Below are 17,513 nucleotides of genomic sequence, written 5' to 3' on the forward strand. Positions count from 1 at the left end.
TACTCGGGAGTTTCTACAGCAGAACAGTGTCAACGTTATGCACCGACCAGCCCTTAGTCCGGACTTAAACCCGATTGAACATCTTTGGGATGAAATTCAGAGGAGACTTAATAACCTCGTACCGAGACCAAACACAGCCCATAGATTGTGCCAGACATTTCTGAGAGAGTGGTTCCAGGTGCCAATGGCGTTTATCAATCGTCCGGTTCACTCCATGTACAGACGCTGCGCTGCTGTTATTGACACTCGCGGTGGACACGCCAGATACTGATGTATAGACCGTGTACAGACAGACTCTAAACCTTCTCGTAATGTCTTAGAATTGTGAAGAATTAATCACTAATGTGTCAACATACTGTTCACAAAAAATTGATTTGATCTTTTTAAGGAGTCGTTTTCTAGAATGATTTGATTAAAGTGCCTCTCTGATTTTGAAATTGTACTGACAGTTTTTTGTTGTTGTTTAGTATATAGATCTGTATTTTAATCAGATTAACAAAATTAGAAATTACAATTGGAAATTCAAAATAAAAGTAAAAATTTTACAAAATTAAAAATAGAAATTAGAAATTATATTTCAAAATTAAAAAATGCAAATAGGAAATCGAAAAAAACACAAAGATAGTTCGTATTTGAGTTTCCGCAGCAATTTCTCAAGGCGAATACTCTGATGACGGGAACAAACTTCAAACCAGAAGGAAAAATCAAACAGTATTTTTGTATGGTTTATTCCCACCACAATTATTTAACAATAAGAGAAACGATAATCTTTTCTTAATTAATTTAGTCTATAGAAATGAAACACTACCTACCCCCCCCCCCCCGCCCCGCAAAAAAACAAACAAAACATAATCTTTCCAGTGACATAAGTTCATATAAATGGAATAAAATTTGGTCTTAAATCCATAAAAGTCATTATTAAAAGATGTTAGCTCTGCACGACATTTGTTTTAGATATTGAGACTTTTTGGTTTAGTTTCGGGACTTATAATTAAAGTTAATAAAAAAAGAGGCGATAGATTTAAATAGCTGTGATACGAATTTAATGCAAAAATTAAGTCAACCGGTATAGTTTTATGCAAAAAATTCAAACAAATTCTCGGGATACATTTTTCAAAAAGACACTCATATTACCTATGAATTAAATTTTACAAATAAAATAACTGAAATAGAACAAATATTAAAAGTATGGGATAAACATAAATTATCTTTAATTGGAAAAATACAAATAATTTAAAAAATTTGTATTTAAAAAATTCGTCACCCGGCAACTGTTAATCCAATGTCCGATTCTACTATTCAAAAACTAAATTCAATATTTTACAAATGTATATGGAACGGGATACATTTTTCAAAAAGACACTCATATTACCTATGAATTAAATTTTACAAATAAAATAACTGAAATAGAACAAATATTAAAAGTATGGGATAAACATAAATTATCTTTAATTGGAAAAATACAAATAATTTAAAAAATTTGTATTTAAAAAATTCGTCACCCGGCAACTGTTAATCCAATGTCCGATTCTACTATTCAAAAACTAAATTCAATATTTTACAAATGTATATGGAACGGGCCTGATAGAATACAGCGACATATTCTTATACAGAACAATAAAAATTGCGGATTAAAAATGATTGACTTAAAAGAATTTCTAATATGTAATAGCATTTTTAGGGTTAGAAAAATATACCAGTCACCCGTCCAAACATGGCTCATACCATATGAATTCATTATGGCTGAATATGGTGGAAATTTATTACCTGCTTACAACTTTCCAGAAAAGCTAAATTTAAACATTCTCCTTTATATAAACCTCCATACAAACTGGTATAAAATTTACACAACGCATATAAAGAACATTGCTCAAGCTGAAAATCAAATTATTTGGAATAATACAAATATAAAGACTAATAATAAAATCATATTTTTAAAAGTTCCTTTTAACAATAATATTCGGTTCGTTAGTGAATATTTTGATAAAGTAAAAAAGATCGATAATCAATATTTAGAAAAACATAAATATATCTTAAATGGAATAGGAAAATGTATCTTGAGGTATGTACCGGAATCGAACGAAGTTGAAAGTGCAATACATACAAATTTCAATTGTAATATAACTCATTTGGAAGATATAAAATACGCATTTTTACAAAATATATAATACCGATTTTCACACCGTAGATTCAAAAGATATTTATGATAGACGGATAAAGTTCAGCAGGCCAAAAGCCATCGAAGAGTGGGGACACATTCTAGATACAGAGTTAAGCGATCTAGACGTAGAAAATACATTTAAAATAATGAACACTGTATGTCTTAGTACAAAACTGAGGAGCTTTGAATACAAATATCCCCATAGGATTATATCCACAAATGATAAATTATTCAAAATTTAAAAATCTGCCCATTTTCACAAATAATATGGAATCATTTTCATAGTATTTTAGATCGTGGCAATATAAAGATAAATATAAAAACACATATCAAACATCTTGGTCTAACTAACAAACCAGATTATATAAATACTGAATAGATCTTCATTAATCATGTAATTACTTTAATTAAGTTCTATGTATATATCGGGCTAAACTACGAAACGAAATACTCGATATTAATAAGTACGAAAGCTTTTTAGTAGAACATGTTAAATTGGAGATTGAAATAGCTCCGGAATTATACATAAATAAATGGAAATATCGTTTTAAGAATTAAGGCTTTTGTGTATACTTTGGTATAGATTTTACTTAAAAATAATATAATTTGTTAGGGCTGTAACTGTAATACTTCGGGATGATCTTTGAAGATGAATTAGTCTTCAATTAACTTGGTATCACTGATTTTGTTGTAAGGGTTAAATGGGTATGTTAAGGTTACAGTTTTAGAAAAGGCACCCTGTCTAAAATTGGTTGGATCTATGTATTCATATCCTGGTATCGTTCTGAAATGACAAGCATATAAAATATGATTCAAATAGAGTAAACAGATTGAGAACAGATTATATATTTTAAACAGTAATAGATAACACATATTGTCCGTCATGACAACGTAAAAGAAGATGATCCGGTCATGGTTTGGAAAGTACAAGGATATGTTATTGGTAATCAACAACCAAATACTAGTAGCGTACTTTTATAATTGTTTAGAAATCATTGAACAGGGAAGATAGATCATCTGATTTGGAGAGAGATAAATTGGATTTAAACTCCTCTCCGACACAAACTGGGTCATTTCGGGACTAACATAGGTTCAATTTTATTCCAATGCTTCTCTTCTGCGTTTGGGTCTTTACGAGTGAGAGGTCCCGGAGAAAACCCTACTCCTTGTCACGTACAACGCGACTTGCCTCAATGACACCCGAACTGATGTGGCCAGCTAAGCTACGGTAATTGGTTGATAAATTATCATATAGATATTATTCATCGAAACATGTTAATTAACAACACATTTATTTTTTCAATATCAGTTTGATATGTGCACAAAGGTTCCAAAATATGCTTTTAATTGTTTCAGAGATATGGTCCGGAATAATAATTGTATACTCTGTCTGCGTTGCATGAATGGATTTGGCGCTCAATAAATAGTAATCATTATTACTAAAAATGAATTAAAACTTTATGAACAAGAAAACACAAAAATCATTCAACTATTAATCCAAAAGCTAAGTAAGATTAGTTTCTAATGAATTACAAAATTTATTTTCTCATAAATTGTACAGATAGGTGATTGAATACCAAATAAAGTAAATTTTGTTTCCAGCGATATCTTCAAAGTTTTATAGTGGATAATTTCCAAATGTAATGATATTATAATGAAATATATAAAATAACCTGTATGTAGCTTTCATGGTACTCATCATCGCCAAGTTCTCTCTGTTCTTGATCTTGATTGCCGGTGGCACACGAGGTATAAAACCAACATAACCTGGACATGGACGATTCCTTTCATATAAAGTAAATGGTCAGATCAGAAAGGTGAAATTACATTACACTGTATACTGTATAACAATTACAATAAAATAATAAACATTTCTTTTTGTAGTCATTTAATAAAAAGGAAATTTATCTTACCAAACAAGGAACGTGTTATTTCTTAGTTTTTCTATCAGTTCTAAGGGTTTTACTGATTGCACGACATTCCATCTGAAAAAAAAAAATTAATTCAAAATGTTATTCAATCAGCTTCATTTAATTCAACCAAACAAAATTTACGCTGATACGTTTTGAGTAAAATGTTTTCATTGATTTAAAATATAGTCATCCCACGGATCCCTTGTTTTTTTATGGTAGGGTATCGCTGCCAATGTTAAATACTCAGCTAAAATGTCTTTTCGATTGATTATATATAAAAGGTACAATGTACTAAGTCCTAATACCGGTAATGATCTTTGATATTATGCAAATGTAGGGTATCACGTGACTTATTAATACGTAAAAGACACCGAGATCAACCTGGTATACTATAAGCCAGCATACTATAAGGTATTCACATGATAAGATGAAATCGAGCTGGCACAGTATAAGAAATTCGTTGGACGACCGTGACTGCAATGAAATCGCGTAATTGGTATGGCTTATAAGATAATTTGAAAGTATAGTCTATTTTTAACAATTAGGTTACTATTTGAAAGTACGCAATCATGAATGTGCCAGGAAATAAATGATAGATTCAAAGAACCATAGAAACATACTTTCCAGTGATGTATAACACGATAACTGGAATTTCGTAGCAAGACTCGTATTTTGACATTTCTAAATAGAGTTTTACGGGCTAATTAACTTTGATCCATTAAAAAAAGAGAGGAATGACTATACATCTTTTAGTATATATATATATATATATATATATATATATATATATATATATAATATATATATATATATATAATATATATATAATTTCGGATTAAACATCGCGTCTTTTGTCCACACCCCCACCCCGCGCTTCCTCCGCCCCAAGTTATGAAAGTATGAATGTTCCAGAATATTTGCATATTTGAAAAGAGCAATGAACGAGTTTTTCAATGATACGTAACATGATATCTGGAATTTCGTATTGAGACCCATATTTTTACTTGAAATACCCCTACCCCCGTCATTTAGTAGAGTTCCTTGCCACTCGACGTATATCATTTGGCAATTCACCCCCCATCAAGAGAGAGAGAGAGAGAGAGAGAGAGGGGGGGTTAACGCCCACACGACACAAACTAGGTCATTTCGGGACTAAAATATGGTTCAAATGTATTTCAATAATGCGCTTGGGAGGAAACCGGAGGACCCAGAGAAAACCCACGAGGATGGACATGCGACCCTACTGCTTGTCACGCACAAGAGGGGAATTGAAACCACGCCGGTTGACTTAATCACGGACCTTATGATACAACGCACACGCGGTAACCAATCGGTCATCCAAGCGCCTGGTTTATCAAGGTATGCAAATATGAATGTGCCAGAAAATTATTTACATATTTGAAAAGGCAATAAACGCGCCTTTCAGTTATAGGTAACATGATATTTGAAATTTCGTATTTAAATATTGAATTCTCCCCCATCCAACGCACACACACTCACTTAATAGAGGTTAGTACCATCCAAATGATCTTTGCTAGCAAAATGTTTACATTTTTACAAAGAGAAATGAACATGCTTTTTACTGATATGTAACATGATATCTGGAATTTCGTATTAAGACCAGTATTGCATACCCCCCCCCCCCCACACACACACACAAGCTCCCTTTGTAATAATGGTAATAGAGTTAGTACCATCCAAATTTGATCGTTTGTCAATGTTATGTTAAGTACTTGTAGTGTGCTTCATTCGTTCCAGGAGTTTTTCGTCCACTTCCACCAAGGGTGATAATCGTAGACAAGTATATAGTGAGCCAGGTTGATTTCCTCTTATAGTGTACTGGATTATAGTGTGTCGGCTTATAGTGAGTCAGGTTGATCTCGTTGTCGTTTCCGTATATGTTAATAAGTCACGTGATATCCTACATTTGCATATCAAAGATAATTATGTGCGAAAGATGCTATGTAGAAAGCGTGAAGGACAAATTAGATGCGGCAGAGCGCAAATGTAAAATGTAATGAGTGAAATGTAAAATGTTGACACGAAGCACCCCCCCCCCCCCCTCCAGCATTTTCCAATAGAACATTTGTCATATTTGATACATCACATTTAACTTTTACCTTCAGAGGTATTTTGACTTAATCATTACCGGTATTAGGACTTTGTACATTGTACTTTTAACATGTATTCAATCGAAAAGACATTTAATATTAGCAGCGATACCCTTCCATCAGGGGCGGATTGGGCCATCGGGCGATCGCCCGAAGGGGCTGGTCGGAGAAAAAAAGGAAAAAAAAATGTTTGTGTCCAATCCGTCTAAAAAACATTATATAAGGGGGGGGGGGGCATGTATTGGACCGGCCATGGAGCGATGATGATCATGTTGTATGTGGCCGGTGGCTTTAACGGGCCGCCACGCCATCACTGGAGTCTGGAATGGGCTGGTATAATAGACTTTCTGGGCCGGGTGTGCTGGGTGTGGGCGGGAATTCGGAATCCTGCAATGGGGATTCCGAATTTCATCCGAAAATTTTATCGGATTCACCCGACACTGTCGCCCGCAAATTTACTAATTATTAAGTCATCTGCACCCTGTTTGTGGGGATACGCCAGATACGTCTGCCGATGGTTCGTAACTCAGCAAAATTTGATGATAGCTGGTCTGCTGGCTGAATATGAGTGCGAGACGATTTCCTGGGGCTGGTGTTAAACATTCCTTGACTTTTTATTAACTCGTTATATTATTTGACAGAGATTATAATCAGATATGCCACCAAATCGCATATTTGGGGTTCATTTTTGGCCGCTCCGACACGGGAGCCCGGGCCGGTTCCCGGCCCCAATCCGCCCCTGCCTTCCATATGTTTTACCTTTTAGATACAAGTTTTTGATCGGCTAATCTTTTATCATAACAATCTGATCGTACAACTGATGAGCGTATTTGTAGTTGATCTAACAACACCGCTTGTTGCCACGAATGTTGATTATCTTCATATCTCTTTACATCAAAACGTATCATGTCAGGTTTTCTTTCCAAGTTTAATCTTTTGTTATCAGTCTGCGGGGAAACAGTTATAGAATAATATTAAAGGAGCTAAACCTCTGACATAATATTTTCCATAATATTCGAAATTAGAATTAAATATTGGTCGATTTCAATCAATATTGATGTTATTATCTTGCCGTGAAAATGTGGGATCCTAATATCCAATATTTAAGACACAGTGAGCATTTTAAAATCAACATACCATTTGTAATGAACGAAGACAAACATATCCTTTAAAACGTAATAATAATAATAATAATAATAATGACTCTATTTAAAAAGGGTTGAAGATTAGGCTATACAGGCTATCTTACATCCTGCCCTTCATAGAAAATATAATACAAAAGATACATTAAATAACACGTCACAATAATTTAAAATAGAGGATAAAATATATACAAATCAGTTAAAAGATTAAAGGGCCAATCCCGATAATATGTTGGAGAATAAAACTGCTTAATTTTGTGTTAAAATCCCTTAAAATCCTCTACCAAAGGGCTGAGCAACTAACTCAATATTTGTGATATGTTTTCAAACAACTTAAACCTGTCGGTCTTCATCTGGAAATGGAGACCGGTGTACCAAACTGTATTATACGGCTTATGGATAAACCAGACTTTTACTTTATAAAAATAATGTGTAGGTGAAATTTACCTTTCGTTATAAAGTACAGCACATGGGTCATTCATTGTATAGACCTCTAAAGAAATGGGAATCGATTATCAGGTCACCCAACGAAAAAATGACCAGAAATCTTGAAAGGGTTACGTGTCCGGATAAGCATTTATGACGTTCACGTCTAAACCACTAAATATTGTGAGCTGATTTTTTGAGACAAGGTAAACACACCATCCCTCTATATTTTGGCGCTTAAATTTCAAACGTACTCAGACTTTTATTTTTGAGACTCTGTTCAAATCGGGATAGTCCCTTTAATTTAAGTATATAAATATGCGAGTTCATAAAACAGAAAGTCTGGATACATAGATATAACATGTATTAACAAATATACAATATGTAAACGCTTATATATGGAGATATACAGAATACATATACATGTAATAAGAAATATCGGGGGGGGGGGGTAGGATAATGTATTTGGAGTAGATTTGAGGTAAAGGAGAAATTTTTTCCTGAAAAGATAGAAGTTATTTAAAGTTTTTAAAGAGGGCAGCAAAGAATTCCATAGTTTGGGTCCTTTAAAGCGTATACCACTTTTAACTATATTAATATTTGGCTTGAGAATAGTAAGTTTATTGTAAGATGGCTATAAGGAGTTTGATAATAATGTAAGAGGTCAATTAATAAGTAATCAGGGCATTGTTTTAGCAGAATTTTATACATAAACATACATTGGTTAGAGATATGTCGATTTACTATTGTCAGAATTCCCAATCTGTCAAGTCGAATGTAAACGTTTGAAGTATGTTTTACATCTAAGATTGATTTTAAGGCCATTATTTGCTGTCGAGAAAGACGGTCAAGAGATTTAGCGTCACAACGGTCGCATACTAAGGAACAATAATCTATATGTGGTTGAAAGTGGGCATTATAGAAAATGATTCGGAACGGAGCTAGAAGATATTTTTTTTAATTTGACGGAGCTGAAAAACTTTCTGGCTTAATATTGTTTAGAGATATACTCGATATGATCTTTCCAAGTTTATGATTGAGAAAAACACCCAGTATTTTTACCGAGGAGAAGAAATTGATTGATTGAATCAAGACCGACTACCTTGGAAACATCTAATTTTTTGTTGAGAATTAACCACATCAGTTATTTTCATAAACGGAATTTGGAAAGATAGCCATCAGGTACTTTAGAGTTTACATAGGTTTTAAATAATAGTAATAATGTACATTACAAAACTACAGAAATAATTAAATAAAAAATGGTAACGCCCAAAACAACCGCCATACTTGTTTTCAATTTGTAGAACTAACATGACGATCGCTTTGGGCGGACAAACACACAGACAGGCCACGTCCACTTCCAGTATATACTGTGTCAATCGAAGTGTCCACATCCGGTTTGCTAGTCAACTACCAATTACTTCCTGACTAATTGATGTTTTTTTCACTATCAGCACACAGAAAATATTATTGCTACACAATTATTATGTTTGATCAGGTACATATTATTTTACTAATTAGACGAAATAAGTCAACCGCGATGCACTTTTGCTCTAAAAATAACAGAAAAACTGGCTTACTCTAAACAATAACAAATCTATCAGCATCAACCAATTTTTTCTTATTTCTTGAAATGTTTTTCACAACAGAGTAGAAACACCAAATAATTTTCTACGTCATAAAGTCTAGTTGTAGTATTATTGTTCCAAAATATATCCAAAGCAGCAATAACGCTGCAGTGCTCTCCATCAAATAAGTATGTTTTCACTTTCAATTGTTGTTATAATGGCGATGAAGGGACACAACTTATATTTTTCTGGGCATTACAATAAAGGGACATTACTAATCCTTTATCGGCTATTCGGCCTTCCACCCCCCACCCCTACCAAGGGGGGCGGGAGTGAGAGAGAGAGAGAGAGAGAGAGAGAGAGAGAGAGGGTTTAACGCCCACTCGACACAAACTAGGTCACTCCGGGAATAACATATGGTTCAATTTTATTTCAATAACGCTCTTGCGCGTAGGGGTCTTTAGCTGTGGGAGGAAACCGGGGACCCGGAGAAAACCCACGAGGATGGACAGGCGATCCTACTCGTTGTCACGCACAACAGGGGATTTGAAAACACGCCAGTTGACTCAATCACAGACTTTATGACACAACGCGCACGCGCTAACCATTCGGCCATCCATGCCCCAGGTTTATCAAGGTATGCAAATATGAATGTGCCAGAAAATTATTTACATAAATGACAAGGAATGAACGTGCTTTTCAGTTATAGGTAACATGGTATTTGGAATTTCGTATTAAGACCCGTATTTTAATATTGCCCCCCCCCCTCCGCCGCCACCAAACGCACACAAACTCACTTAATATAGGTTAGTACCATCCAAATGATCTTTGCCAGCAAAATCTTTAAACATTTACAAAGAGAAATGAACGTGCATTTTACTGATATGTAACATGATCTCTGGAATTTCGTATTAAGACCCGTATTACATACCCCCCCCCCTCCCTTTATAATCATGGTAATAGAGTTTAGTACCATCCAAATTAGATCGTTTGTCAATGTTATATAAAATTCTTATAGTGTGCTTCATTCGTTCCTGGAGTTTTACGTCCACTTCCACCAAGGGTGATAATCGTAGACAAGTATATAGTGTGCCAGGTTGATTTCCTCTTATAGTGTACTGGATTATAGTGTGCCAGCTTATAAGGAATCAGGTTGCTCTCGGTGTCGTTTCCGTATAAGTTAATAAGTCACGTGATATCCTACATTTGAATATCAAAGATAATGATGTGCAAAAGATGCTATGTAGAAAGCGTGAAGAACAAATTAGATGCGGCAGAGCGCAAATGTAAAATGTAATGAGTGCAATGTAAAATGTTGACACGTAAAAAAAACCCCCAGCATTTTCCAATAAAACATTTGTCATATTTTATACATCACATTTCACGTTTTACATTTAACTTTTGCCTTAAGAGGAATTTTGACTTAATCATTACCGGTATTGGGACTTTCTACATTGTACCTTTTACATGTATTCAATCGAAAAGACATTTAATATTGGCAGCGATACCCTTCCATATGTTTTACCTTTTAGATACAAGTTTTTGATCGGCTAATCTGTTATCATAACAATCTCATCGTACAACTGATGAGCGTATTTGTAGTTGATCTAACAACGATAATACTAGACTTTATGACGCAGAAAAGTATTTGGTGTTTCCAATCTGTTGTGCAAAACATTTCACGAAAAAAGAAAAATATTGGTTGGTGCTGATAGATTTGTATTGTTTGGGGTAAAGCAGTTTTTTCTGTTATTTTTAGAGCAAAAGTACATCGCGGTTGACTTATTTCGTCTAATTAGTAAAATAATATTTACCTGATCAGACATAATAATTGTGTAGCAATAATATTTTCTGTGAGCTGATAGTGGAAAAAACATCAATCAGTCAGGAGGTAATTGGTAGTTGAGTAACAAACCGGATGTGGACACTTCGCTTGACACAGTATATACTGGAAGTGGGCGTGACCTGTCTGTGTGTTTGTCCGCCCAAAGCGATCGCCATGTTAGTTCTGCAAATTGAAAACAAGTATGGCGGTTGTTTTGGGCGTTACCTTTTTTTTATTTAATTATTTCTGTAGTTTTGTAATCGGAGTTCAGCTTTAACTATATTGCTATCCAGTGGTATGTGGGGACTGATGTTACTTTTGGTAGCTGCTGAATTTAATGCATACCATATTTGTTCAGAATTTTTGTTATCTCAGACCAGATCCTGGAGGTACTTTGATTTAGACTGACGAATCATTGTTTTTAAACGATTTGGACATTTTTGTATTCGGTGTCGTTTTTCTTACTTCTGTGGAGATCAAGCTGTCGTATTAAATCTAAAATTTCACTAGAGAGCCATTGGGGTTTGATAGCAGTCTTAACACGCCTGGTTCTGATAGGAGTATGGTGATCAATTGGAGTTACAAATTCATACCAAATTTGAAGGGTATATGTTGGGTTATTTATCAGATAAATATTTTCCAAGTTAATTAAGCGTAAGTCATGCATGTAATCATCTTCAACAAAATTTTGAAATGATCTGTATGTAACATATAAATGTTTTGTTTTTGGGGATCTTTACTCCTCTTTTGGACCATGTAAAACAAGTTGGAAAGTGGTCTGATATAGAATAACATGGTACTTTAGTTTCAATTTTATGGTTTGGGGCAGATACAATGACATGATCAATTAACGCAGAATTTGTAACACGGGTTGGAGAAGAAATGATTTGAATTAAATTGTAAAAATTAAGTGAATCCGTCAAATAAGAATTTTTGCTGTCTAACAGATCGATATTTATGTCACCAAAATGATAAGTTCACGTCCTTGATTCCATGCAGAATCAATCATTAATTTAAATTCATCATGCCATTTAACATTAGATACCAAATTATATGTATAAACAACATATTAAAATAGGTGATGTCTTTTTTATAGTAATTTCAGTTCAAATGATTTCAAGAGTATTGCGTTCCAAATCAGTTCTCCTTTTACAATTAATAGATTGTCTTACATATAACAGTGTACCAGAAGAACTAAATGTACCATTATCTCGTCTAAATGGTGAATGAAAACCAGGAAAAATAATAGAACCATCATTTACAGATTCTGATAAATGTGTTTCAGTGAAACCCAAAATATCAAAGTCTTCAAGAAGTAATTTGAGTTCCACTGTTTTGTGTATAAAATGACAAACATTTAAATGTCCTATGTGAAGACCTTTCTTGGTCAGAAAATTAAACATACCGATATTGAAAACAAACACCACTAAACAAATTACAATTAATTATCAACAAACGCACTGGTCAAATCTATAATGTATTTATAGCGAGTGCGTAAGCTGAGAAAAATTCTCACTTAAATAAAATAAAATGACTGTTACGTGCACAACCAAATGAAATATAAAGAATCAGAATATAGCACTGATATACACAGTGCGTAAATCCTACAATACAATAAAAGTTAGTAATAAGGTCTAACAAATAGAACTGCAAAAGCACTTAACAATCTTGTCATATACTAAGAGTCCAGGACCAATGTTTTTAAATTGTTTTCTTGAATAGTTTGACGGTTTATGTCGAGATTGAAATGAATAATCCGATGGTAGCTTAAAAACAGCAGTTGGGGGTGGACATCTCATGTCTTGGTAATTTGGTGGAGGAAGTGTAAAAGGTGGATATGAGAACGATGATACTTTACTCCTTGAATCATATTTTGGTTTGAAGTCGTCAGTTGATCTAGTATCTTTCGGCGAAAATCTCATATGTGATGGAAGTTGAAAATGCGGGTATGAGAACGATAATAAATTATTTCTTGTATCAGCTCTTGGTTTGCAATCGTAAGGTGGTCGAGTATGTCCATAAAGATTAAGTTAAAGTACAGATTTGACAATAGAAGCTAACTCGGCTAACCCAATGTCGTTAAGATGGACAATGCGAGTGTAATTAGTAATGACTGGTTTACAAACGACAAAATAATAATAAAAGAAAAAGTGTGGAATGGCCTTGGCAGGCGTAAATTACTGTCGTTCAATTTGGACTGTTCATGTATTTCACCGAACATAATTGACTTGAAATTACAATAATCTTTTTAAAAATTGAATATAAATCACTTTATATACATTCATATTACATTAATAAGTGCTTTTAGACCAATTTTCTTCAACCTGTCTATTTTAAGGTTCCAAAGAATAGAGTCATACACCCTTTTAAATGGTTGATGGTTGATGTAAAATTATGTTAATTGGTGAGATATCTGAAACATAGCGCCAAAGTCACAAAATAAAATTAAATTTCTTCCAATATTTTTTTTTAATGGCTTTTAAATGTATATGTTGACCTGTTTTGTGGGATTTCAATCTATCATCATACAGTTAGTGTTGAGGTGTAACCCGTTTCGTTTGTGTAACACAATCTAAAATTAGTAAACAAGCCGATTTACGTTTAATCCTTAGGCTTGCCCCATTACTAATCAAATAACACAGCATATCGAACTAATTCAATACTTTATTTTGACATAAATCAAAGACGTTTAGTTCCTTGATTGTTATCAAATTATGTTTTGTATTGCAGCGAAATCTGAAGCATAGGGTTAAGACATAAGCAAAATTGGACATATCCATAATTAGATCTGAAGATTACTATAACACTATCGATGGGTACATGGTATTAAGCTGTGTATAGATATTTCATGATTTGGTTTTAAAAGAAGAAAATTGGTCCATATTTCATACTAATATATATTAAAATATAAACTAATTATATCCAGAAAAAAACATGGTTAATACATACTGTGCTATAACACTGATGTGGACGATTTGGTTTCTGATAAATATTCTGGACAGGGTTTGTTTTTTCGATATCCTTTGGGAGTCCACGTTGTTGTAAACACCGAGGCTCGGAATTTCCCACATACCTGTTTATACAATAGAATTATATTTTTCTTTAAAAAAAAGTGTTATAACTCTTGTTATCAAATTTGAACAGGGATCAAAAATGACACTAATAGTACAATTTTGATATAATAAAAAAGCATCTGAAAATCGTAGTTTAAATTTATAGATGTAGATTTTAAAAAATAGAATCTTTTCTTTTATTAAAATCTTCTATACTTAAAATAGTAGTATTGTTTATGAGAACGTTAAAGTCATGTGTGATAGTTGGGTCAACCGTACTTTTATTTTATATTTTTTCTAAACGTAGTATGGTGTACATTATTGTGAATACTAAAAACCCATAAAACAAAATCAACCTTTAAACCCGTCGTCATTGGTATATCTACAAAAGACTTCTAATATATCACCGTGATTTAATGTGCATAATTTGTAAAGTGGTTGAAATGAACGATTAGCTTTTGAATAGCCGTTGTGTTAGTGTTAGTAACGTCCCTTTTACAACAACTCCCACTTTGTCAACTTAGCGCCCTAAGAACTATATTAAAGTAAAATGGGTTTAAGTAACAAGACAAACAAAATACTATCTACTATAGAATACAGGCCTTGTCCTCGCACAATAATTCAACACAACAATAAAATATAAAGATATATCCAGTTGTATATTACTACCGATAATATTAAAATCAAAGGCTGATATATTTCTGCTGCTTTATTCATATAGTAAAAATTCTTCATGCTGGGCAACACGTCTCCAAAGTGACATTAAGACGACAAATAAACCCAGATTCGCCATATTGGACAATGTTTAAAGTCATTTGCTGTCGATTAGACAGAAGTTAAGATTATCTTCTTCTTTATTACTTCGTGGACTTTAAATATGGTATTATTAAAGTTATAATGTGGCACTCGCATATATATATATATTTTTTTTAGAGAAAATGGGATAAGTTATACTATAAAGTGATGTTGCCAAGGACTTCAGCCTAACAAGGCTACAAGGTAATATAATTATATATACATAATATGACCTAAATAAATAAGTATCTATATATAAATAAATATATAATGCTCATACCGGCCCTAACAATTTTAAGAGGAAAGTAAAATAAAACAGGAGATAGGGCTTTTCGTGGCTCTTATCACTTACATCTTTTAATGAGTATACAACTTTTGCCATTATAGACGTTAAAATTCATTATTTGGACAATATAAATAAAGCGATGTTAAATATGCTGTTTAAATACGACCAGTGTATCCTATGATTTGGATACACATATACATAGATTTCAAAGAAAAATTTATTTGCGCGAGCCATTTTAAATCGAAAATGACTCTCTGAACTCTCAGCAGTGATTGCCAAAGTACCGCCCTTTTAACAGAAAAGACGGAGGGCAGGGTGTGTTAGCAGTAGTCGCCCCCGAGCAGTGGTGTGCAGAGGCGCAAATTATCCTCTTGGCTCTTACTAATTATACGGTTTTTCGGATTTATACTTCTGCCAAATATAAGTGGCAGCGTCCGTGGGCGTTGAGAACCCTTGGCAGACCACTGAGCAAAATGCTTTACCGTGTTCTCTTTCTAAACACTTTCCATTCCAAAGAAAAATAATATAATAATAAATTTTAGTGTATTTACAGGGTGCTGAAAAATATAATCTCAAGTACCAATTCTGAAAGATGTATGTCGGAGGATTTGGTGTTGTTGAACCCCCTCCCATGGTTTATGAACCCCTTCCTAGATTTGTTCAAAGATCAAGACTGGTTGCAGAGTATCCGCCTCGTGCGTGTTATAGACATCCTATCGATAGAAAGATCAAATATGTACTGCCACATAATAAAAAGAGACCGTTAGTTGTTAAAAAGACCTACGATGCTCAAGATGCTAGATTACTACAAGATCCGTACAACGCCGTGGTACCAGCTTATGTCTATGGTAAAGAACTTTATGACGGTGGTTACTGGTATCCCCCAGATATCAATAGACCTCATAGGACAGCCCCTACTTATATTAATTATAAAGTGAAACCATTATTACCCCCCGTACCCGATGGTTTCTACAGTTATCCAGATAAGGAATATGAAAGGCATCAAAGGGATATTGTAAGGGATAATAGCCAGACATACCCCAGTGTAGATAGTTGGACACCGGAACCTGTTGTAAGACGCGAAATGGCGCACAGGTTTTCTGTACCAGCACGTCCTAGATTTTATTACCACCAACCACGCCCTGTTCGTGTAGAATATGTTGATGATTATGATGAAAGATCAATGGTACCTATTTATAGGCCTAGACGAGAACAATTGTGGTCATATGACCAAAAACCAAGTGATTCTTTCCGTAAACGTAGATTACGATATTTAATGGAACAGAGGCGACAGCAAGGATTACTTTAGCAAAATGTGTATATATTTATTATTATCATACTCTAATTAGATTTATTTAGTGTGATATAAACTGAAAAATAATTTACTTATTTATTTCTTAATCTGTGTATTATTCTAAAACTGACATATTGATCCCTTTAATCCAACACTTATTCTGTGAAAAGCAAATGAAAACTAATGACTTATAATTAAGAGAAGCCGTTTCTCTGATACTTGTAAATATGGGAAAGATGACTCGTTACAGCTTGTTTATTGATAATACATAGTTCCTGGTGTTTTCTATCTCTTGTTGTTCTTTTTTTTCCTTTTTGACCGACATTAAAGGTTACCGAGTAAATAATTCCAGTGAATGAAAGTGATATTCAGTTTATTCATTACTGAAAGTTAATGTATATTATATGGCAATGTGAAGCAGTTTTCTAATAATATTAGAAAGGGTTAAATAATTCCAGTTAATGAAAGTAATATTCAGTTTATTCATTACTGAAAGTTAATGTATATATGGCAATATGACGCAGTTTTCTAATAATATTAGAATGGGTTAAATAATAATAGTGTAGTGAGGGGAGGAAGACAAAAGAGTGGAAACTTCATATTCATTTTATTTTGCTTTAGTTAGTTGTTCGAGTGTCGGGAAATAATGAGGCCTAGAAGTGGCACTTAAAATGGGCAAATGCGCGACTGATCGGGTGGTGCTAATTCCGATTGTTCAAATGGTGTGCATCGTCGCTATTCGAGTGGAGAACCTTAAAGGGACAAATTCAGATATTTTCGAGATTTAGAGGAAATTACCAAACTTTTTAGGTAGGTATGTTATTTGAGTGGTGCTGGTTCATATTCGTCCATTGAGTAACTTATAATTCGGACATTATCATTTTGTACCTTTTTGACTTAATGGACGTCAATTAGTCTGATCAAATATAGTCGTTCAAA

General features: G+C 33.7%; 1 protein-coding gene and 1 long non-coding RNA gene across 2 annotated transcripts; one reads left to right on the forward strand and one right to left on the reverse strand.

Moving 5' to 3' along the window:
* Nucleotides 1–862: 862 nt before the first annotated feature.
* On the reverse strand, nt 863–14,207 carry LOC126816729 (uncharacterized). The gene is made up of 5 exons (XM_050543480.2): nt 14,096–14,207; nt 6,945–7,132; nt 4,075–4,146; nt 3,835–3,945; nt 863–2,945 (listed from the first exon to the last, which is right to left on the reverse strand). The coding sequence occupies exons 2-5, from the start codon at nt 7,091–7,093 to the stop codon at nt 2,816–2,818; spliced, it is 462 nt and encodes a 153-aa protein (XP_050399437.1). The 5' UTR covers nt 7,094–7,132; nt 14,096–14,207; the 3' UTR covers nt 863–2,815.
* A 715-nt stretch (nt 14,208–14,922) lies between these two features.
* On the forward strand, nt 14,923–16,859 carry LOC126816736 (uncharacterized). Its single transcript, XR_007678545.2, has 2 exons — nt 14,923–15,198; nt 15,834–16,859. It is a non-coding gene; the product is annotated as an uncharacterized LOC126816736 (long non-coding RNA).
* Nucleotides 16,860–17,513: the final 654 nt, after the last annotated feature.

This window comes from Patella vulgata, chromosome 3 (assembly GCF_932274485.2).
Source record: "Patella vulgata chromosome 3, xgPatVulg1.2, whole genome shotgun sequence".
In the NCBI taxonomy this organism is placed as follows: Eukaryota; Metazoa; Mollusca; class Gastropoda; family Patellidae; genus Patella; species Patella vulgata.

Bases quoted from the DNA above. Each gene is read 5' to 3' on its own strand.
- LOC126816729 (XM_050543480.2), bottom strand. From the start codon at position 7,093: ATGATACGTTTTGATGTAAAGAGATATGAAGATAATCAACATTCGTGG. The intron at 3,946-4,074 runs GTAAGATAAATT...TTTATATGAAAG, and splicing joins AATAACACGTTCCTTGTTTG to GAATCGTCCATGTCCAGGTT. The intron at 2,946-3,834 runs GTTATTTTATAT...TTGTCATTTCAG, and splicing joins ACCATGAAAGCTACATACAG to AACGATACCAGGATATGAAT.